At 39.9% G+C, this 23,913-nt stretch overlaps 1 protein-coding gene across 2 annotated transcripts in view; it reads right to left on the bottom strand.

The window, feature by feature from the left end:
- The window catches only part of sez6a (seizure related 6 homolog a), a 70,292-nt gene extending 46,878 nt beyond the window's left edge, over positions 1-23,414 (bottom strand). For both annotated transcript variants that reach the window (XM_052117163.1, XM_052117162.1), the window contains exon 1: positions 23,172-23,414. In XM_052117163.1, the coding sequence (XP_051973123.1) occupies positions 23,172-23,343 (172 nt within the window). In that variant the 5' untranslated portion in view covers positions 23,344-23,414. The remainder of the gene's footprint in view (positions 1-23,171) is intronic.
- Between the last annotated feature and the right edge of the window lie 499 nt (positions 23,415-23,913).

The raw sequence follows: 23,913 nt of genomic DNA, 5'->3' as shown, positions 1-23,913 counted from the left end.
AAATACATTTTGGCTGCATTGAAGGTTCCCAAAAGCACAGTGGCCTCCATAATTTTTAAATGGAAGAAGTTTTGAACAACCAGGACTTTTCCTAGAGCTGGCTGCCCGGCCAAACTGAGCAATCAGGGGAGAAGGGCCTTGGTAAGAGACGTGACCGAGAACCCGATTTTCACTCTAGTTGAGCCCGGTCCTGTTTCAGGGTTATTTTGAAGTCGGATAAAATATGAAATACATAAAACTTTTAACTAACATTTATTTTATGACATTGCTTATGATTGAAAAGTGCTAGTGGATTAATTGTAGGTTATATATATATATATATATATATATATATATGTAATGGGAGCCAGCTGGTAAGTAGCTGTGTAGTTTGTAAACCTGCACTCCCCTGGCCCCAAGAGGTGCACTAGTGACTGCCGCTAGAGGCTGTAGCCTTTAGCCTTCTCATTAGCATGCCCGCTTACAATGCTGGAAACGCCGGTTCGAATCCTGTTCGGAGTGGGTTGAGCAAGACCAGTTACAGTGGTGCCATGACCCAGATGGGAGTTAGGTTTAGGGGGGTGATTGAAACGAGAGCCATCTTGTAGGTAGCTGTGCAGTATGTAAACCTCACTCCCCTGGCCTCAAAAGTCACACGCTAGAGGCTGTATACTTTAGCCTCTTCGTTATTGTGCCCGTCTCCCATGACAGAGACGCCAGTTTGAATCCAGTTCGGTGCGTGTCGAGCAGGACCGGTTACATATGTGTAATTTTTTAAACTAATACAACAACATTTGAAGTGTTGTCACCTGTTGGGGCAGTGTGAACTGGCCTTAATGCACCCTGCGCTGATTTAAAAAAAAAAAAACAATCACAAGCACACATTTTCTCTAGACTACATACAGGCGCTAAAACTATGGTGACTGTCTACCTTTACAATTGTCATGCACAATCAATTTCGTGAGCACAATATGAAGAGACATCGGCCATTTCCGGACTATTTCAAGAGTAAGCAGACAGGAGACATTAATCCCATAAGTTCAAAACTCAGTTTTGGAGGTTGCCAGCACATTAGAAGCCCACCCGGTTTCTCCCCCTCAGATGCACCCTCCATCAATGCTCTCTGTACATCCACTTTTCAAGAAAATGCTGCAGGAATCTTACAAGCTAATCAACCAATAATAAAGGTAATGTCGTTGTGAGGAAAATCTGAGTCTCCTCATCAGCCCATGTGTTCCGCTCCATAATACTGTTTGTTATGAGGACATGTGATGTCATTCTGCAATGTGACACTACATTGTTTTGCGTTAATGTTTTTTTTTCTCAACAAAAAGTGATTCCAAACTACTTTTTGACTAAATTTGACATATTGAAAACTCCCTTTGTTTTGATGCGTTATAGCATAATTTTCCCAAACTTCCGTTTTCCAAACACATTTTTATATCTGACTGTGCAGTTGCACAACCTTTAATTAAAATGTTAAGCACTTGTGTTTCTCCAAGACCATAAATTACTCTGTAGATCTGGGTGTGAAAATTGTATGCTCTCACATTGCTCACAAATGAATCCTCCTTTTGTCTGTGCTGATCCTGAAATCTCTTTCCTGTTATAATACACAGATTTAAAGCCTCAAAATAGCTCTAAAAACCAAACACTGCCCTCACACAGTCTCTCTCCCATTAAAAACCACATGAAGCACATGTCAGTCCAGAGTGAATCCCATTTATCAAGATGACACTCTCTGTAATGGAAGTGTGATCAGATCATTTCAGTGGCAATAAACTGCTGCTTCACAAAGCCACACAATGTCAGACCAGGCAGTCAGATTAAACTGCATGTGACAGACTAGTCATTAATCTAAAATCTAAAAGAGGCAACTCAGTAGTGTTTTTGTGTTAATACCTGAGCACTTCTTCAAATCAAGAAACCCCTTAAGTGCACATGAAAATTGAGACAATATGACTGAAACATGGGACAGAATCAACATGTCCCTCCACTGACTCAAGGTGACACGTTCCTCTGTAGACATTAGGTGCATTCACATTGACAGTGATTTGCAGCAACAAAGTGACCGGAAGTAATTTATTTACACACACACACCAAACAAACAAACAAACAAACAAAGACAAAGATCCCCCATTTAGCCTTAACAGACTGTCCAGAACGGTACACGAGGGGGTGGGTGGCCAGCACCACGCCCGACCACCTTTGTCTCCCCAGTGTCGATGTTTACACACTGCACCAGGTACTCATTTTAGGCTGAGTGGACCTAGGGGAGGCCTGGGACCGGTTCAGATAATCATCACTGGTGTTGGCCATGAGTGGGAATCGAACTCAGGTCGCCAGGTTCGTAGCGCAGCACGCTAACCGTTACACACACACACACACACACACACACACACACACACACACACACACACACACACACACACACACACACACACACACACACACACACACACACACACACACACACACACACACACACACACACACACACACACACACACACACACACACACACAGACAGAGTAGTGTTTCCATGTTTTATGGGGACTTTCCATAGACATAATGGTTTTTATACTGTACAAACTTTATATTCTATCCCCTAAACCTAACCCTACCCCTAAACCTAACCCTCACAGAAAACCTTCTGCATTTTTACATTTTCAAAAAACATAATTTAGTATGATTTATAAGCTGTTTTCCTCATGGAGACCGACAAAATGTCCCCACAAAGTCAAACATTTCGGGTTTTACTATCCTTATGGGGACATTTGGTCCCCACAAAGTGATAAATACACACACACACACACACACACACACACACACACACACACACACACACATATATTAGTCACACACATTAATAACTACACCTCTCTCTCCACTGCCCCACCCCGAGAGACCTCCAAGAACGCCAGATATTTGCCCCATTTCCCAACAAACAAATCCAAATTCCCCAGTCTTCTAGATGACCCTTCTTCGAAAGATGCCACCCTCCCCATCTCCGATTACCACTCCTGAAATGGGGGCACTCCAGCCGAACATAACATAACATTGGTTAGGACCCAAATTTGTATGCGTTTATTCCCTATATTGATGACCGCCCCATCGCTTAAAATACAGAGTCTGGGGTACAATTAAATTTTAGTGTCCAATACGTCACACAAAAAACTCTGAACAACCAAGATTCTTGGAACTTAACACACCAGAAAAAATGTACAATCCTATACAATACAATCTAGAGGGGGTCCAATAGAATTAATGTAAAATCTTGAATTACATAAGGCGCACCCTTACATTTCTAGATGCAGACTTGATGCTTTTTATAATCCTAGCCCACACTCCCTCCTCCATTACCAAGTTTAAATCTTTCTCTCTTAACTCTCTTGTGAATTAGCAGGAGTAATACATTGATGCCTCATGACCTTTTCCAAAATGAGTAATCACCACTCCCAGAGTATCTGCCACTTTAGGGGGGTTGCATGCTACTCCCAAAAACAATACAGAGCAGGTGGCACAGAACTGAGATCTGGGAATCCCAAAATGTTGTATCAAATTTTCAAAGGATCTCAACACTCCACTCTATAATTGTTGTTTTGTGTTCATTTTAGCATTTAGTATATGAAGATATAATCAAATTTTATGACAAACTTTTCCAGCAACTGTCAAATGACCTGAATAAATTATCCATATCCTTGATTCCTTTCAGACTAAGCCAAGATGCTCCGTGTCTCTGTTTGCCAATGTCTGTGAGAATTTCAGGTCAAGGTAGATCCAACAAGCTCACTCTCATGGGTAACAATAAACAGCAGATTCTCTAATAGGCTCAATAAACAAGGCAACACAAAAAGAGAGGACGATTTGGAAATATTATGGTATACACTCTCTCTAGGGAATCCAACATGTTTTTAAGGCATGCAGAGAAAACTCAGGTGTTTAAATAGTCTGAAATTGCTTTGATTCGCTTTGGCAGGCAGGTGTCAGGGTACAACGTGATGTAAGTCAACATGTCTTAAAACATATACGGACCAAACAACCACTACCTGCCCAAAGGAAATCAGCAGTAAACACAATATAAGAGCTGACATTGATGAATGAGACCCCAAGAGCAGCTCTGATAGCGAAAGATCTAAGTTCTTCAAGACAGAAGCACAGAGTGAGAGAGAGAGAGAGAGAGAGAGAGAGAGAGAGAGAGAGAGAGAGAGAGAGACAAAGAGAGAGGCAGAGGGAGAGAGTTTTTGTGATTGTCTGGTCCCCAGAGATTAGATCCAGATCTTTACAGATTTCAAGTACACTTTGTGGCGAAATATAGCAACCATGAGAAGACAAATTGAATTATGTACTTATTCCTAATCATGCTCTCCATCCTTCACTCCAACCCAGGGGTTTTTAAATTTTACAGTCACAGGAGTCACCCTCTTTAAATGCCAACCCAATACAAAAAAGCTGGATTTTCTCAGTATTCGCAGATTTCATAGATTTCTACATATACAGACACCAGGGGTCCACGGGCCCCTGATTGTAAACCCTAACTCTAACCCCTTCTCCATTTACTCATGTTCATACTGTTATCCTGTTAAATAAATCTTGATTCTTGATAGACTTTCATAGATTCATTTTCTTGATAGATTTTCTTTGACCATTAGATAGAGCTGTAATTACTGGTGTAATAAGAGGTTATTTTCTTCTACAGTGGACACTGAAAAAACAAAGAGCTGATAGAAATTCTCCTCTCTTCTGGCACCCCCTCAAACAGCCTATGCTATGCTGCATAATGTTTCCAACTTCCATCAGCGTGAGAGTTAAAACTCTATAATAAAACACTTTTGGGCATCAGAAATAAGGAGCATTGAGTGAAGGTTGACACATGCTCATCACAAACAAAGAAAAGAATATAAGCATCACACCTTTACTTAATGTTCACGTCAACCATCAGAATGGAAAAAAGGGGGTCTCAGTGAATTTGACAGCATCAAAAGATTTGACTGACTAGGATGAATCCCCACCAATATCCCCACTTGTACCCCACCTGTTTACGCCTGTATTTAGTTCTGACCACTTGTGACTGTATCACACGAAATGCAACTTAAAGGGACAGTTCACCCAAAAATGTAAATCCTCTCATAATTTACTCACCCTCATGCCATCCCAGATGTGTATGACTTTCTTTCTTCTGCAGAACACAAACAAAGATTTTTAGAGGAATATCTCAGCTCTGTAGGTCCTTTCAATGCAAGTGAATGTTGGCCAGAAATATGAAGGTCCATAAAGCATATAAAGACAGCATTAAAGTAATCCATAAGACTCCAGTGCTTAAATCTATATCTTCAGAAGCCATAGGATAAGTGTGTGAGAAACAGATCAATATTTAAGTCCTTTTTTTTACTGTAAATCTTCACCTTTGACCATCCCCAAACAGTAGGTGGTGATATGCACGAAAAATGCAAATTGGAAAAATAAAAATAAAATGCGAATGTGAATGTGAAAGCGAAAGTGGAGATTTATTTAAAAAAAGGACTTCAATATTGATCTGTCATATTGATATCTATCATATTGCTTCTGAAGATATGGATTTAACCACTGGTGTTTTATAGATTACTTTATGCAATATTTTTACCTTCAGAGTTCTGGCCACCATTCACTTGCATTGAATGGACCTACAGGGCTGAAATATTCTTTTAAAAGTGTTCTTTTGTGTCCTGCAGAAGACAGAAAGTCATACACATCTGGGATGGCATGAGGGTGAGTAAATGAGGAGAGAATTAAAATTTTTGGGTGAACTTTCCCTTTAAGTTATGTTTTGGGTGATGCGATCTCAAGTGGTCAAAGTTTGGATAGTGGTGGGGATTCATCGTAGTGAGTCAATTCTTTTAATCCGTTCACCAACTCTCCCTTTAATACCAGGTGTAAACAGGGCCTATAAAAAACAACATACTTCTTTTTTTTTATTTTTATATATATAAAATATATATGCTGGTTCCCTCTCCGGGAACCAGCACCTTATCGTGGTGGAGAGGTTTGTGTGCCCTTATGATCCTGAGGGTTGTGTTGTCTGGAGCCATGTGCTCCTGGTAGGGTCTCCCAAGGCAAAGTGGTCTCAGGTGAGGGGCCAGACTAAGAATGGTTCAAAATGACTCATGGATAAAACGGCAAGAGGAGGAGTTACCCTGCCCGGAGGAAGCCCGGGGCCCCTGTCTGGAGCCAGGCCCAGATGGAGGGCTCGTCGGCGAGCGCCTGGTGGCCGGGCTTGTCACGGAGCCCGGCCGGGCACAGCCCGAAGAAGCAACGTGGAACCCCCCTCTACATCCCTTGGGCCCACCACCCATTGGAGGAACCGCAGGAGTCGGGTGCGCTGCCATATGGGCGGCAGTGAAGGCCGTGGGCCTCGACGGACCAGACCCGGGCAGCAAAGGCTTGATCTGCGGACGTGGAATGTCACCTCACTGGGGGGGAAGGAGCCGGAACTAGTGAGGGAGGTGGAGCGTTACCAGTTGGATCTGGTGGGGCTTACATCGACGCACAATTTTGGCTCTGGATCCGTACTCCTGGATAGGGGATGGACTCTATTCTTCTCTGGAGTTTCCCAGGGTGTGAGGCGACGGGCGGGTGTGGGGATACTCACGAGTCCCCGGCTGAGCCACTACGTTGGAGTTTACCCCGTGGATCGAGAGGGTCGCCTCCCTACGCCTCACGGGTTGTGGGGGAAAACTCTGACTGTTGTCTGTGCATATGCACCGAACAGCAGTTCAGAGTATTCGGCCTTCTTGGAGACCCTGAATGGAGTCCTGAATAGGGCCCCAGTAGGGGACTCCATAGTGATGCTGGGTGACTTCAACGCACACGTGGGAAATGACAGGGACACCTGGAAAGGCGTGATTGGGAGGAACGGCCTCCCTGATCTGAACTCAAGTGGATGTTTGTTATTGGATTTCTGTGCTAGTCATGGATTATCTATAACAAACACCATGTTCGAACATAAGGATGCTCATAAGTGTACGTGGTACCAGAGCACCCTAGGCCGAAGGTCGATGATCGATTTTGTAATCGTGTCGTCGGATCTGAGGCCATATGTTTTGGACACTCGGGTAAAGAGAGGGGCAGAGCTGTCAACCGATCACCATCTGGTGGTGAGTTGGGTCAGGGGGTGGGAAAAGACTCTGGACAGACCTGGGAAGCCCAAGCGAGTAGTGCGGGTGAACTGGGAACGTTTGGAGGAGGTTTTGGAGATCTTCAACTCACACCTCCGGCGGAGCTTTTCAGGCATCCCTGCGGAGGTTGGGGACATTGAACCGGAGTGGGCAATGTTCAAAGCTTCCATTGCCGAAGCCGCGGTGGAGAGCTGCGGCCTCAAGGTTTTAGGTGCCGCAAGGGGTGGTAACCCTCGAACACCGTGGTGGACACTGGTGGTCAGGGAAGCCGTCCGACTGAAGAAAGAGGCCTTCCGGGATTTGTTGTCCCGGAGGTCTCCGGAGGCAGTTGCAAGGTACCGACAGGCCCGAAGGGCTGCGGCCTCGGCCGTGAGGGAAGCAAAGCAGTGGGTGTGGGAAAAGTTCGGAGAAGCCATGGAGAAGGACTTTCGGTCCGCACCAAAGTGCTTCTGGAAAACCGTCCGCCACCTTAGGAGGGGGAAACGGGAACCATTCAAGCTGTATACAGCAAAGATGGGACGCTGTTGACCTCAACCGAGGAGGTTATTGGGCGGTGGAAGGAACACTTTGAAGAACTCCTAAATCCCAACACGCCTCTATGGTAGAGGCAGAGCCGGAGGATGATGGGGGATCAGATTCTATTTCCCTGGGGAGGTCACTGAGGTAGTCAAACAACTCCGCAGTGGCAAAGCCCCGGGATTGATGAGATCCGACCAGAAATGCTGAAAGCTCTGGATGTGGAGGGGTGTCATGGATGACACGCTCTTCAACATTAGCGTGGAAATCTGGGACAGTGCCTAAGGAGTGGCAGAACGGGGTGGTGGTTCCCTCTTCAAAAAGGGGATCAGAGAGTGTGTGCCAACTACAGGGGTATCACACTTCTCAGCCTCCCTGGTAAAGTTTACTCCAAGGTGCTGGAGAGGAGGGTTCGGCCGATTGTCGAACCTCAGATTGAAGAGGAACAATGCGGGTTTCGGCCCTGGCCGTGGAACGACGGACCAGATCTTTACTCTCGCAAGGATCCTGGAGGGGGCCTGGGAGTATGCCCATCCGGTCTACATGTGTTTTGTGGATCTGGAGAAGGCGTATGACCGGGTCCCCGGAGAGACTGTGGGAGGTGCTGCGGAGTACGGGGTGGGGAGGTCCCTTCTTAGGGCTGATCCAATCCCTGTACGTCCAAAGCGAGGGCTGTGTCTGGGTCCTCGGCACAAAGTCGAGTTCATTCCATGTGGGGTTGGTCTCCGCCAAGGCTGCGCTTTGTCACCAATCCTGTTTGTGATATTCATGGACAGGATATCGAGGCGTAGTCGGGTGGGGAAGGTGTGCGGTTCGGTGGGCTGGGGATCTCATCGCTGCTTTTTGCAGATGATGTTGTCTTCATGTCATCATCGGTCCATGACCTTCAGCTCTCACTGGATCGCTTGGCAGTCGAGTGTGAAGCAGCTGGGATGAGGATTAGCACCTCTAAATCTGAGGCCATGGTTCTCAGCAGGAAACCGATGGAGTGCGTACTCCAGGTAGGGAATGAGGTTTTGCCCCAAGTGAAGGAGTTCAAGTACCTTGGGGTCTTGTTCACGAGTGAGGGGACAATGGAGCGGGAGGTTGGCCGGAGAGTCGGGGCCTCAGGGGCGGTATTGCACTCGCTCTATCGCACCGTTGTCACGAAAAGAGAGCTGAGCGGAAAGGCAAAGCTCTCGATCTACCGGTCAATTTTTGTTCCTACCCTCACCTATGGTCATGAAGGTTGGGTCATGACCGAAAGAACTAGGTCGCGAGTACAAGCGGCCGAAATGGGCTTCCTCAGAAGGGTGGCGGGCTTCTCCCTTAGAGATAGGGTGAGGAGCTCAGTCATCCGTGAGGAGCTCGGAGTAGAGCCGCTGCTCCTTTGTGTTGAAAGGAGTCAGTTGAGGTGGTTTGGGCATCTGGTAAGGATGCCCCTGGCCGCCTCCCTAGGGAGGTGTTTCAGGCACGTCCAGCTGGGAGGAGGCCTCGGGAAGACCCAGGACTAGGTGGAGAGATTACATCTCCACACTGGCCTGGGAACGCCTCGGGTCGCCCAGTCAGAGCTGGTTAATGTGGCTCGGGATAGGGAAGTTTGGGGCCCCCTGCTGGAGCAGCTGCCCCGCGACCCGACTTCGGATAAGCGGTTGAAGATGGATGGATGGATATATATATATATATATATATATATATATATATATATATATATATATATATATATAGTGAAAGGACAAAGTGACCAGTGGCTGTCAAGCTCCAAAAATAATTTTTTTTTTTACAGAAATGTAAATGCCATAAATGTATGTGTCATAAGTGTCAAACTTTTGCACGATACCATAACTTTGGTCACTTTATGATTTCCCTTGATACATGATCACCACTCACATTCTGCATTATAGTCAGCCAAAGTTTGTTTCATTGTTTTATGTCACCTAAGTATATTTCCTCACTTGACAAGGGCTCTCTGTCTTTTCAGAGGTTCAGAAATGGGGCTATCCTCATATAAAAACAATATACAAACAAAGTACTTAGCCAAATATATAGGAAATAACTAATCATGTACAATTTATTTTCCTATGTTACTTCTCTCTAAAATTCTCAATTTATTGTGATCAGTAGTTTCACTTGTTTATCTGTAAAAGAGGAGAGGGATGTATAGAAGATCTTTATTTAACCGACTCGCGCATGTTGGAATATTCAAAGGATTGAGAAATCTCACAGGCAGCCTCATTAAGATGTGTTCATTCTGCACCAAACTCTACAGAAAACACTTGATCAGAGTGACAGGAGAGTGAGAGAGCTGGAGAGAATAATTCACGTTCTTTGAAAGAACAAAGCCCTAGGAGGAAATGACAGCTTGTCAGAAAAAGATAAAGCTACAGAAAAAAAGAGGGAGGCATGAAAGCAAACAAACAGTGTGGGTAAACCGACTTTGGTTCATTTGTGCATTCTCATCCTTCTCTTTATTTGCGCTTACATCTTTTTTTTTTCTTTCAGTAAATTAATGCAACACACTCTCATGACGAAATCATAAGGATTCATATGACTTTTCTAAATTTGGCCAATTCGTATGATATCGTACAAATTTCACTACAGCCAATGACATTGTTTCCATCTAATATGTAAATTACTTGCTTCTGTCTCACATAACACGTGAGGGGTTTGGGTATTGGCATAATATTTATAAGCATGTTCTTAACGTGTGTGCAGAACTCATGCTTACTTCCGCATTAGACATCAAGGCATTTGCACGTGATGAAATTGTACGAATTTATACTAACTAAATCGTTCAAAATCATACGAAATAGCCAACTCGGAAAATATGTCAGAATTTTCAGGAGATTGGGTTGATTAATGTGTCTTCTATGGGCTGTCAGTAAGGAGAGATTAATGTGTGTGTGTGTGTGTATGTGTGTGTGTGTGTGTGTGTGTGTGTGTGTGTGTGTGTGTGTGTGTGTGTGTGTGTGTGTGTGTGTGGGCATGTTTATGTGGTTTACGAGGACAATTTTTTAGGTTACAAATGGGTAATTACAAGTGTATTATGCTATAAATGTGGTTCATGAGGACATTTCTAGTGTCTCCATAATTTAAATAGCTTAAACATATAAAATTATGTTTTATTGAAATGTAAAAGTGCAGAACGTTTTCTGTGAGGGTTAGTTTTAGGGGTTGTGTTAGGTTTAGGGGATAGAATCTATAGTTTGTACAGTATAAAAATCATTATGTCTATGGAAGGTCCTCATAATGATAGGTAGACCAACAGGTGTGTGTGTGTGATATTGCATGCACAGTGTTCAGAAGGAAATATATTTCTGTCTTTAAAGTCCCAGTGAAGCTCCTTGATGAGCAAAGTTCAATTTGGTGTTTTGATGTATTTCCTAATAAAACAGGAATTGGGGCGGAGCATGTCGAACAACTCATCCCATTTAAAAAGAATAGCCAATAGGCTTTAGTTTACAGCCACACACTCAGATATATATATATATATATATATATATATATATATATATATATATATATATATATATATAAAAGGCTTCAAAAACAGCTAAAGAGACATCTTTTCCATGAACACTTGTCCATATAAAAAATATTCGTGTTGCACTCTAATCTGTCTTGGATAGTATTATTCTGATGCAAATGTAACTTTGTAATGCAGCACTTTTCATACTACAGTCTCCCTAATATGAATCGCTTTTGTTGTATTATTCCTCCTTTATAAGTTGCTTTTAATAAAAGCATCTACCCAATGAATAAATGTAAATGTAAAGTAATGTATAAATGTAAATGTAAACCCCTTTCTGCCATGCTGATCTTGTCGGAGCCGATTACCAGGTAAACTTAAGAAGTGAACTCAATACCGGCCAGCTTTTGCAGAGACTTGAGAACTGAAAATGGACAAACGCACACAGCACATCACAGTCTTAGCTTACAACGAGGCTGAACCCATTGTGCAAGTCCAATGCTGATTGAGAAACAAGCAAGTAAAAGATAATATATCCATGTTTTGAATCACAATACACTAAGAATAAAGAATACTTACTCAATCTGTACATCCCAAGAAACCTCTGGCTGCACAATAAATATAAATAAACTCCTTTCCTCACTTCCATCCTGTGCGTTGGTGTGTCCCATTCTGAAGTAATCATCCCTATGCCCTTTGAAGACAATTAGCATCTGCTGTAAGAGCTTCAGAAGTATGAAAAAGGATAACCGTCCATCAGTACTCACTTTTTAAACAATTCTTATCAGAATTTCTGTTTGGAATGTCCCTACAGCATGGATCGTGCTCCCTTCGAAGTGCCCTACGAAGACTTGATCAGTGCCAGTTAGAACACAGACACACTGAACAGTTGTAGGGGGAGGTATTCTCATTCTAGAAAGTATTTGATTGGACAAGGTTTCTTAACTTCTGTGTGGCGTCATGGATGTTCCTTTAGTCTTTTAATCCGGAAGAGAGAGACTGCAGATTTTAAAGGCTTATATCTTCTGAAAACAAATAGAATATAGATGGCCTTAAAGCTAAGAGGTATGGACTAAAGCAGCAAAACGTTTATTTTGATTTCACAGGGTCTTTAATTTTTACCCCTTAAAATGTGTTTTACTGAACATCTGTGCCTCATCAAATGGACTGATAATTCTTGATATATATATATATGCCCTCAGATTTAATTGGAATTCAGGCAACATTAGTCTCATGCAAAACTGCTCAAGATATAGTTTTTGACCACTGTTTCCAGTGTTGTCTTTCTTTTGTTTATACAAGCAAGGTTATCTCTTTTTACTTTGTTTGTACCCTAATACCCTTTTGTTTAATTAAACCTTGCCTGTGACTGCATTCCTCTGACTATGGAAGCTTCATTACAGTTCTGATAAGCTAGGATTTACATTTGGTGCTACGGAATACAGTGTGAGAGAACATTTCAGAGATAAATCCTCCTATTCTGCTCTTTTATTCTTTCTGTCTCCCTTCTGAGACGATAGTCCTGATGGACACCTGTGATTGACAAGGAAGGTTTTATTGCAGATGAAAGGTCAGGGTTACTAAAGACAGAGAGAGAGAGAGAGAGAGAGAGAAATAGAGAGGCTGATTAGATGCTCTCTGATGAGCTCAGAACCCTCGCAAAAATCTATGCTCAATATCTGCCCGTCTCCCATCAACCCAGCTGCTCTCTGAATGTAATTCAGAGCATGAAATCAAGAACAAAGAAGAATGCTTCAAGTAAATATCCCTAAATTATGAACATAAAAATGGGCCTTCATAAAGTGCTTGAAGATAGATAATGTTTTATTATCAAGATAAAGTATCTTGTTTTACTGTTGATCTCTGAATGTACACATCAGCCATTCCAACATGGAGAAATTTCTTTATTATACATTATATTCATACAGATATTACCAGTCCACATGAGTGAGACATTCACTGTTAAGATGAGTTGAGCGAGATGTTTGAGGGGAAGAGAAGGAAATGAATGACGTGAATGTAGCGTTAGGAGGAACCTTTTGACACCAACGGTGTCTTTTCTTTCTGTGCAGATAGTACTGAGGTCTCCAGCTCTTTATCCACTAACAACATGTAGTGGATTGACAGTTATAAAGAAACAGGGAGAGAGAGAATTGATTCTAATGGTGTAGAGTGTATTCCCCCTGTGTCTTGTTAACTTTTCAAGTTTTCACAATTTATTTCACGCCTGCTGGTTGCCGCTTCTTTGCCAGATTACCATGGTAACAACTTTAAGAAATGTTCCACTGGATATTTTCTATTTATGCAATGAATGATGAGTAATGAATATACAGATTTCTACCAGGCTATCTGTCTGGGTCAACACAGGGGAAAAGTCAATGATTTGTAATATATGAATATGTAACGGGGTGAGAGATGTTGCTCCACTCAGACAGGAAAAACACACTGACGCAAGGCAACAGAATAGAGAGACGTGCGCTGTATGAAACAGACTATTTAACAACATGGATTGTTATACAAGTATCACTCAATACTTTGTGAGAATCCATGAGAATATCTGGATTTAAAGGGATAGCTCACCCAAAAAGGAAAATTCTCTCTTCATTTACTCACTCTCATGTCATTCCAGATGTGTATGACTTTCTTTCTTCTGCAGAACACAAACAAAGATTTTTAGAGGAATATCTCAGCTCTGTAGGTCCTTACACTGCAAGTAAATGGTGACCAAGTCTTTGAAGCTCTGAAAAGCAAATACGTGCAGCATATAAGGAATCTATACGTTATGGTGGTTTAATCCATGTCTTCTGAAGTGATCCAATCAGTTTTGGGTGAGGACAGACACAAAATTAACTAAAATTTTTCAATATAAATTTTGAGATCAGCAGTCTCCTTGGTGATCATGATTTCAAGCTTGGTTACACTTCCTAGTGCTCTGCGCCAATCACTATGAAGTATAATCGAGCTTGAAATCATGATCGTGCCTAGAGAATGCAACAGTAAGATGTACAGTAAAAATTAGTTACATTTTGGTCTGTTTCTCACCCAAAAAAGATTGGATCACTTCAAAACACATGGATTAAACCACTGGAGATTTATGGATTAATTTCGCTGCCTTTAAGTGCTTTTAAGAGCTTTAAAGGCCTGATCACCATTCACTTGCATATCTAGCTGAGATATTCTTCTAAGAATCTTTTTTTTATTTTATTTTGTTGTGCTCTGCAGAAGAAAGAAAGTCATACACATCTGGAATGGCATGAGGGCGAGTAAATGATTAGAGACTTTTCATTTTTGGGTGAACTATCCCTTTAACCAGAATTTAGTGTTCAGGAAATTTATTTTACAACAATTCCCAAATTGAAAAAACAAGGACACTTTGTGCCTCAAAGAAAAACATGGTTAGATAGACTCGAGTGAATGCTTTCAAGCAAATTGTTTCCACTGTCCGCCCTTAAGGACAGAAGAAAACAAGCAAACAATTTGGCTCTAGTTTTGTAAGATAATCAAGGCAGGATAACTGAATCTTGCACTTTCCTCTAAAAACAAATGTACATGATTACTATTCATAATATATATAAGTTCATTATTTCAATAAAGTATAAAGAAATGTATGTTTGTTAGAGTACCTTGTTGGCTTAGCAACAACACATGAGAAGGCATAAGACAGAAAATCAGCTTATAGCCCTGTTGAAAAAAACAAAACAAACAAACATCCAAAAACCAGCCTAAGATAGTTTGCTGGTCGTAGCTGGTTTTATAGGGTTTTTTGGCACTTGTCAGCTGGTCAGGCTGGAAGACCAGATAGATCAGTTGAAGACTAGCTTGACCAAACTGGGACACAACTAGTCCAGTTTAAATGCAAGGTAGTTTTTGGATCACAGCTAATATGTCCCTTTTCATGGCTTCAAAAAGCGAGGAACCACAGCTGTGATTGGCAGCAGTGTCTCTGCTTTCATTCTCTAATTATCTTCTCTTATCTGTGTAATCAGTCAGACACAGCAGAAGTCTGAACAGAACCAGGACTGCATTCCCCTGTAGAGATCCCAATGCATGATGCATGCCTTTCACCTCTAATGACCAATTCACCCTCTGATAGAGCAGCCCAGGTGGCCGTTTAGTTATTTGACCTCATTCATGTTGGAGCGATTATGCAAAATGTATGATGCTAGAATCTGTCTCGATACTTTGAGATTTCAGTGTGTGGAGGATCTAGGGTGTCCATTTTCCTTTTGAAATTAATGCACATAAAGCCTGTTCCCACCAAGAGCTAAATGAAAAAAATATTCACAACAAATATATGTTGGGCTGAACTATTACCAAATTAATACATAGATAGGACTGGTGCTATTTGTCACACAGGGAAGTTGTCATGAAGACTATATCTCAGTAATCATAAGATTATATGTAAAAAGTCCAATTTTGCAAATGTGTGTTTTCTCTAGCAGAGGTATTGGTTTCAAACACCTACATCAAAACCCTCTTGAGTTAGAATAATTTATTGTGAATTCTACCCTCCAAAGAAAATTTTCACTATTATCATATTGTTTTGTTATAGCTCTTCTCTTGGGTAAACATGAAGTGGTGGTGGCGCAGTGGGCTAAAGCACTGAACTGGTAAGCAGATGTTGTCGGTTCAATCTCCACATCCACCACCATTGTGTCCTTGAGCAAGGCACTTAACTCCAGGTTGCTCCAGGGGGGATTGTCCCTGCAATAAGTGCACTGTAAGTCGCTTTGGATAAAAAGCATCTGCCAAATGCATAAATGCAAAATGTAAACAAGCAAACATAATCAAACCACACTGGTATATATTCAGGCAAGGAGCAACTATGTAAGAAGGCAGATTTTTACAAAAATGTTTGAATGTTTTCTTAGGCCAGTAGAATTTTTTTATGAAAGTTTGGTCGGGGCAGGTTGTCACATGCATTCAAAATGTGATACATTTATAGAATTTATCAATGTTACGTTTTCCATTTTTGTTGTTTCATGAATCGCTTTGTGCCTCATATTAAATTTTTCCCCTTTTTTGCTAAAAAAAAAGCCTGCAATATGGTGTTTAATGCAAGTGTAGATTTCAAGAGAGGTGTAAATTTTATTTTGGTGATTGTGATGGTGGGGACACATTCCCCAATCACCCCAATGTTCACATGAAACCTACTGACACTTGTTAAGTGACAACTTTCATTGTGAAAACCTTCCCCATATAGTGTGACAATATGCCCTGCTTTAGAGGCAATTTGTCAAAATAGGTGAAAGTTTGTTCAATAAACTAGACATTTTTAACTGGGATTTTCTGCAGCCAAGACTTCAAGGTATGTAGCTATTCAGAAATTGACTTTCAATAATAAACCTACCCTGAAAAATATTCACAAGAGGAAAAAGTATGCACTAGCCCTGGTCTCCCCTTTATATACAGTATATATATATATATATATATATACACACAGGGTTGGAAGGGTTACATTTGAAATGTATCACACTACAGATTACATGCTGTAAAATGTAATTTGTAATGTATTCCATTAGATTACTCAAGCTCAGTAACATATTCTAAATACTTTGGATTACTTCTTCAGCACTAGTAGATTTTTTTCTCTTGTTTTGAATATAAAAACACTGCCAGTACAGTAAGACAAAATACACATGCAATGTTGTTTCAAAAACAAGTTAAATCAAATTGATCTTGTTTTAAGATCTTACTAGAATAAAATTCTGATGCAACATGAATTTTCTCGATAAAATAATATGATCGTGCCTGGTAACGTGCATGTAAAATGGCTAGAAATAGCATTTTAGCTTAGTGTGCACAAGGTTTATTTTGAATTCTTCTGCCCCAAATTTACTTCAAACTTACTTCTCTGTCTGCTTGTATGAATGTAACACATCATAAGAAAGTGTTTCACCGCTGTTCAAATGCACTTTGGATCGCATCATTTATATGTATAAATATTAAATTAAACAAATGACAATAAAATGCAAAGTAATCTCTTCAGTAATCAAAATACTTTTTGAATGTAACTGTATTCTAAATACTAATTATTTAAATTGTAACAGTAGTGGAATACAGTTACGTAATCCCGGAATACATGTAACGGGATTATGTAACTGTATTCCACTACTGTTACAATTTAAATACTCCCCAACCTTGTATATACAGTATATATATACTGTAGATATTAGGCATGTAACGATACACAAATTTCACGATATGATGCATAGCCTCATGATACAATACAATATGATACGAGCACCCACAAATGTTTCACTCAAACATATTCAAGGATTCTACATAAATGTCTTTTACATCATTAATGCCACAAAAATGTCTGACATTGCCAACAAAAAGCAGAACTCTAAGTAACTTAAACAACAGCACTGCATTTATTTAGTTTAATTGTTGAGGAAAACTAATATGAACTCACAATCTTTCTTTTTTCAACACTCTAGTCATTTATTCAAAATACACATAGTTTTAAAGCAGCTTTATAGAAAACCAGGTAGCACTTTATTTCACAGTACTGTTCTACATTTACGTACTATATTCGACTATAGTAATTACTAGGTAATAACACTAAACCTAACCCTAACCAATATTAAGTACATAATGTTACCTAATATTACTCTAAAATTATTATTAAAATAAAGTGCAACCGTACATCATGTCATCAAGTGACTTTAGCAAGGAAAAAACACTTTTCAAAGTTAGTGGTGACAAGAGGAACCTGACCTCTGGTTTTACAATATATGTGCATAGTGGGTTGAGCAAAAACCGCTAAAAAAATTGCACATGTAAAAACAAATTCCCCTCTTCCCCGTTTCACTTTGCATGTAAACTTTACAGGCATTATTACAAGCTTATAACATGTGCTCAAAAGTTGTTCTCAATAGAGGTAAACTGATATACCGGTTTTACGGATTAATCAGTGTCGATAGTTGCAGATAGTTTGTTTATTATTCCTCTGTGTTCCTCTGTGGCCGGCACTATTTTGATTAGATAATCAAGTAATCTAAATTGAAGCGAGGACAATATATAAAATAAATATATTTATGAACAAATTTCTTATCACCACATACATTTTGTCTCCAACCTCATCTGGTGAAATATATATAGAAACTATTCATCTTGTCAATATATTGGCTTTAAAAACCTTCATTTGGTAAATACTTAAATATAGAACATTTTAATGGAGTCATGTCTTTGTCATTTAAAAAAAGAGTCCCTAGTGTGTTTTGGGCTTGTTTACATTTAAAAGTCCCACATAATGCACCAAAGTTTTTTTTTTATTATTCATGTTGGACACTTGTAGCCTCTATGTTGGTGCCCGTTGTAGCAAAGTGATTTTTTTTAACATTCTTTAAATCGAATTTAAAAACTATTGGTCGATTAATCGGCTATCTGTCTTTTCCACCACCTTAGTTATTTATTGCTATCAGCAAAATCCACTATTGGTCGACCTCTAGTTCTCAAAGCTGTTTACATGTCGAAGTCAAAAGCAGATAATTATAAGTCTCCTGTAATCGCGAGTTTCTTTCGTTGTCGGTTTTTGAATAAGGTGTTTTTTGATAGTTATGACTCATAACTTTTGAGCGTCTTGCTGTGCATGTCATGTTCAGTGTCGGCTGCGAGATGCGGCTGTTAAACTTACTGCTGCTGTTTCTGTCTCACAAATCCGATTTGTGTGGTGATGTCGTAAATAAAACAACATGTTTGATGTACTGTACCACAAGGACATGACACCATTGCTTTGGCAAATTTGACAAGCTGTAGGCTTCCACTATAGTACAATCTACTTGGCATTTGCTATCGATCTTCTTGCCTATGTACTGTGTGTTGCTTTGTTTTCTTGTGAGAGAAACACTACACTATAATGTGTTTGTTATTGTACAATAGATATGGTATTGTATAGTGAACGTTGTATCGTAGGGTTACAGCATTATATATATATATATATATATATATATATATATATATATATATATATATATATATATATATATATATATATATATATATGTACTTCAATTAAAGGTTAGATTTTTTTAAAATTTTTTTTATGAAAGATCAAAAGGATAAACAATGCTTATGGGTTTTTTTCCCTCCACAACTTTCTTTCCTCATATTTACCAAGGGTGTCAATGTTTTTGGCCCCAACTGTGTGTGTATATATATATATATTTATATATATATATATACATACATAAATACATACTGTATACATATATACAATACACTATATCACTATTCTCCTATGTCACTATTCTCCTGCAGAGCACTACTTCTTTCTCTGTTTCGGATGAGAGAGGGCCGACTGGTGCAAAAAACTGCACTCTCAAAATCAGTTAGGCATCAGCACAGTATCCGGAGGTAATTCTCCCCTAGCAACGGAAGTGTTTTAAACATCCAAGTGTGCTTCCATCACCCTGTCAGATCCACAAAGGTAAACATACAAAAAAACTATACAACTTACAAACAGCAGTTTAGTCTGAATCCCACTCTCTGTACTACCCCAGCTACTTATTAACAGGGCCTAATTACTCCACTTCATTAACTGGGCATAATTGCTTTTAGCTGAGAAAACTCTAAACATCTCAAATGGCAATGAGATTTTGGAATGTGAAGCAAGCGTGGTAAGCTGTCTTTTATTTCCTTTATTTGTCAGATCTTTTGAGGCTAAAGGAGTGTGCTGCACCTGAGAGATGAAAGTTAGAGAAACAGAGGTCAGAAAACGTCAGTAGTGTAATAGTCATGAGACTTGAAGACTATTGCTCTGTTCCAGATGAAGTCGAAGGTGCAAATACCTGAGTTGAAGTTTCCTACTGACCTTATTGTGTATTTATTGGCTAGCTGCATCCAATCAATCAAACATCACGGTCACATGTACGTATGTCAAATATAATGGCATTAATAGTCTTCCAGATGCTAGCTAGCTGGCTATCTAGTGGCTATTTAATGAGCAAACTTGGTTAAAACTTGGTTAAGGCATTGATTGATTAGGCATTGAAACAATTCTTCTTATCATCTTTTTTTATATTTATTGTATATCTCATATTTAATTTCACAAAACCCATCTTCAGTTTTATGCTCGTTGGTTGTCACCATCTTGGGAATGACGCTTCTCACTAAGGGTTGAGATTGATCGATCTACCCAGAATTCACCAGTCGGATGCCAACTTTGAGTGGCGTTCCAGTAATTACTTTCAAGTAGGCGGTGGGAAAATTCTGCATTCGCATTGTGTAAAATGTGTTTTGTCAGCTGTTTTAAGTCAGTTGCATCCTGCTCACTCTGCTGCACCTAAAGGCAATTTTGTCTCCACAAAATCAGATACGACTAATGGAACACTTGGAAAAACCTATTTGAAAACAGTCATAAAGCTTGCGATTCTGATTGGTGCCACTAGAGGCACAGAAATGACACTCTTCACCTTTAAGCTTTATTTATAGCATTGGTGCACTTACAATAGATTTCTATAGGGCAATCATTGCATGCTTTCCCATAGACATCCATTGTAAGTGCATAGTATTTTCTGTGGTTATCGATGGCATGTCACAGATGCTGTTGATTTAGCTTAACTTGTATTTAACTAGGAATATTGCTTTAAACCAGCTCTTTGACACTGCTGTCTGATCCTCTCTGAAGATTTTTGGCCTTCTTGAAGAATTTGTATTAGGTGTCAGTGTATATTTAGACAGCACGTAGAATGTTCTATTCTTGGGCTGTTACTGAAAACATTCTGGAAATTTCTAAATCGAAGGCAAAGGAAAACCATCAGGATACTAAATAATGAAATGTCACACATAACAAGAGGGGGATTAGGAGGCCAATAGACTTGTGGCATTTTAAAAGGCAAAATGTCATCTTGTAATCTTCCCCTGAAATATCCCAATTTAACGTCTGCAGGTATCTGGCACGTAAAGAGCCTCGGCTTGTGCTTTCAGTGGATCAGAGGGTATTGATGCCCAGAAAGTCAACGTCGCCGCTCTTTAGGATGAGTGAAAACATCTGAATGCATGCACCATCACAGCTTGTTGATTCACAAAGTGTTTTAAATTTGCTATTTTGAATGGATATTTTAGTGCCTATCCCATCTGTGACATCTTGTGAAGTCAATTTTACGCTTTTAAAAGTCTAATAGAAAGTTTACAGAGAAAAGATCTAATATAATTTATATGTTGCTTGCACAAAAAGTCACATCATCTACCAGCAGGTGCCAACTGGCCCATGCTAACCAACCAAACATCGGCTTGACCCCTTTGAAATTGCCGCATGCAGAATGATTATGCATGTTCTCTCTGGTTCCTCTCTCTTTTCTGAGTATGTGAGTTCTATTAGAATTACATAAACAATATAAACTATCATCAGAGAAAAAAACTTCTGATCTTTCAGGTACTGAGAGTTTAATAAAAAAATCATGATTGTGAGAGATGGCACAGAGCCGGTTAGTATGTCAGCCACACCTGTGGAGATCAGACAGCATGAGGATATTAAGGAACATTCAACCATAATGACTCATTTACAAGCCATAAACAGACAAAGCCCCAGACTAATTATGTCAACTAGCAGCATCTGAATAGCTCTTGATCAAGCTAATCACCGACAATCCAAAAAACAGGTGTTCAACGTTTTCAAATCCCTCCCCTGAAATCAGGGAATGAAAGGCAGAAATTGAAACCCTCTGACTGTTTCCATATTTTTGCATTTGTAAAGCCAGAATATAAGATGATGACTGATGCATACAATCATGAAAGGATCTGATAAGGAAGCTGCACAAACACCAAAAAGATTGGACTTGATACTTAATACTTCTGCCTGAAATAGACATGATATTTCCCTCCAGGAACCTAAATGACTCATTAACTCTTAAATGCTTCTTGGAAAACTCCAGTTCAGTGCTCAGTAAATTATATAGTGACATAAACTGCACTTACCATTTTAAAAGTATCTTAAAATATCTTTATAATTAGAGGGTTTTTAAAATAAAATAAATCTCTTTTTACATGCTCACATTAAAAAGCATCTACGTACACCCCACAAAACAATGAAAAATGCAAAAGATAGCTAGGCCTCCTTGTTTGAACATAGATGGCCAATAAAGAATAAAAACAGAAAGCATGACTAAAATAGCAGTATTCGTTTTTTAGTACAGTATGTTAAAAAGGCATCATCTTCTTGTGTTCTGAGATATTTTTGAAAGGGTACATAATTGTTAAATTCCATCACTGTAAATGTGAAATAAGCCATGAAATTCAACAAAATGTGTACTACTAAAGTAAAGGTCACAGGGCAGGAAAGGAAGATTGTGCATGCGTCACATTATCTCAGCAAAACATATAGCCACCAGAAGTTAATGAAATAATGAAATTAATGCAACAACAAAAAACTTCCATGTGTCGTCTATCATTAACTGTTATTAAACTCTTCACAACAACACAACTGTGCTGGTTTCATAAGCAGGTCTGTACGGGACGGTGGTAATCTCATCTTCAGGATTAGTGTCATTATCTTCTGCTGCAGCGACTCGTGAAATTATTCGAATCAACTGATTCGATATAAATTGTTGGCCAATTCATTGTTGAGGAAAAGCCCAGTTTCGAATCAATTACTAATATGCCAATATGTTTGAGGACATCCACACAGAACGCGTTTTTGAGTTCCTCCTGTGCTGTTTAATTTCGCTGTTTTTAGGTTGCGTCTCGTGCCATAAGCATCGCGTTTTAAAACGGTGTCAAGTAAAAATAATTATTCTGAGATGCGGGTTGCCGCGGTTTTGGCGGCACGAGGGGAACCTGCACAATATTTGGCGGTTGGTTTTAATGTTGTGGCTGATCGGTGTACAGTCAAACAAGTGACTAATTAACATCTAAATAAATACTACTTGTCATAAGATATCGGGTTTTTTTCCCCATCAGAACATATTTGTGTGCCAAATAAGCGATAGTAAAGTGAGTAAAGCCACAGACAAACCAGACTGGACAATCCTTGTTAATTATTGGGAGTTCAGTATCCAAAACATGCTCGTATTCACAGCTATAACGTACAACAGCAATAGTAGATAGGGACTCAAAACAGAAATACTTACCCTGACAACGCGTGACAATCAAAGTAAGACTCAGAGTCACCAGCAGAAAGAGCGATTTCGTTTGAAGCACGATCCTTACGCACATACTGAAATGACTCAAGTATATTCTGTCCTTATGTTTTAAAAAACCCAACGAGAATAACTTAGACGTGCCCGCAAGGTATTTAAGCATACAGCTCGTTGTGTTACTGTTGGGCTACACGCAATTGTTTCTCAACGGAATCGAGAACACGCAGAGAGACGTTGAATCCTATGCTGTCATAAGCGGATTGCTCACTCTGGTGGTTCAGCACCACGGACAGCTCCCCGCGTCCGCGAACCAATCAACCTCAACACGGCTGGAAAATTCGGACATCAACCTGGCGTTCATCCAGCAGCGCGTCAAAGAGCAGCTTTTGTGTGAGGGCAAACAGAAAGCACTATTACTTCAGAGACATACGGATATATATGCTTTGCTAATATAATGAACCTAAGTTAAACTTTAATGCAATAGCTATGGGGATTAATCCTGAATTTCAGATGGGTTTAGGGAGACTTTAATTAAACACACCTGAAGCAGATAATCAAGGTCTCGAGGTTCACTTGAAAAGGTAGCTATATTAGAAACTAGCTATTTGGACCCTTATAAAACGGGGCTTAAGGCACACTTTAAATTCAATTGAGCTTTTTTTCAAGATTGAAGAAATACATTTATTTTTATTGGATATTGATGGAGCAACATCATTTGTGAGAAAAAAGGAAT

This window comes from Xyrauchen texanus, chromosome 44, assembly GCF_025860055.1.
Source record: "Xyrauchen texanus isolate HMW12.3.18 chromosome 44, RBS_HiC_50CHRs, whole genome shotgun sequence".
Classification (NCBI taxonomy): Eukaryota; Metazoa; Chordata; class Actinopteri; order Cypriniformes; family Catostomidae; genus Xyrauchen; species Xyrauchen texanus.
Note: the sequence above shows the minus strand (reverse complement) of the source record. Positions and strands in the feature narration are given on the sequence as shown.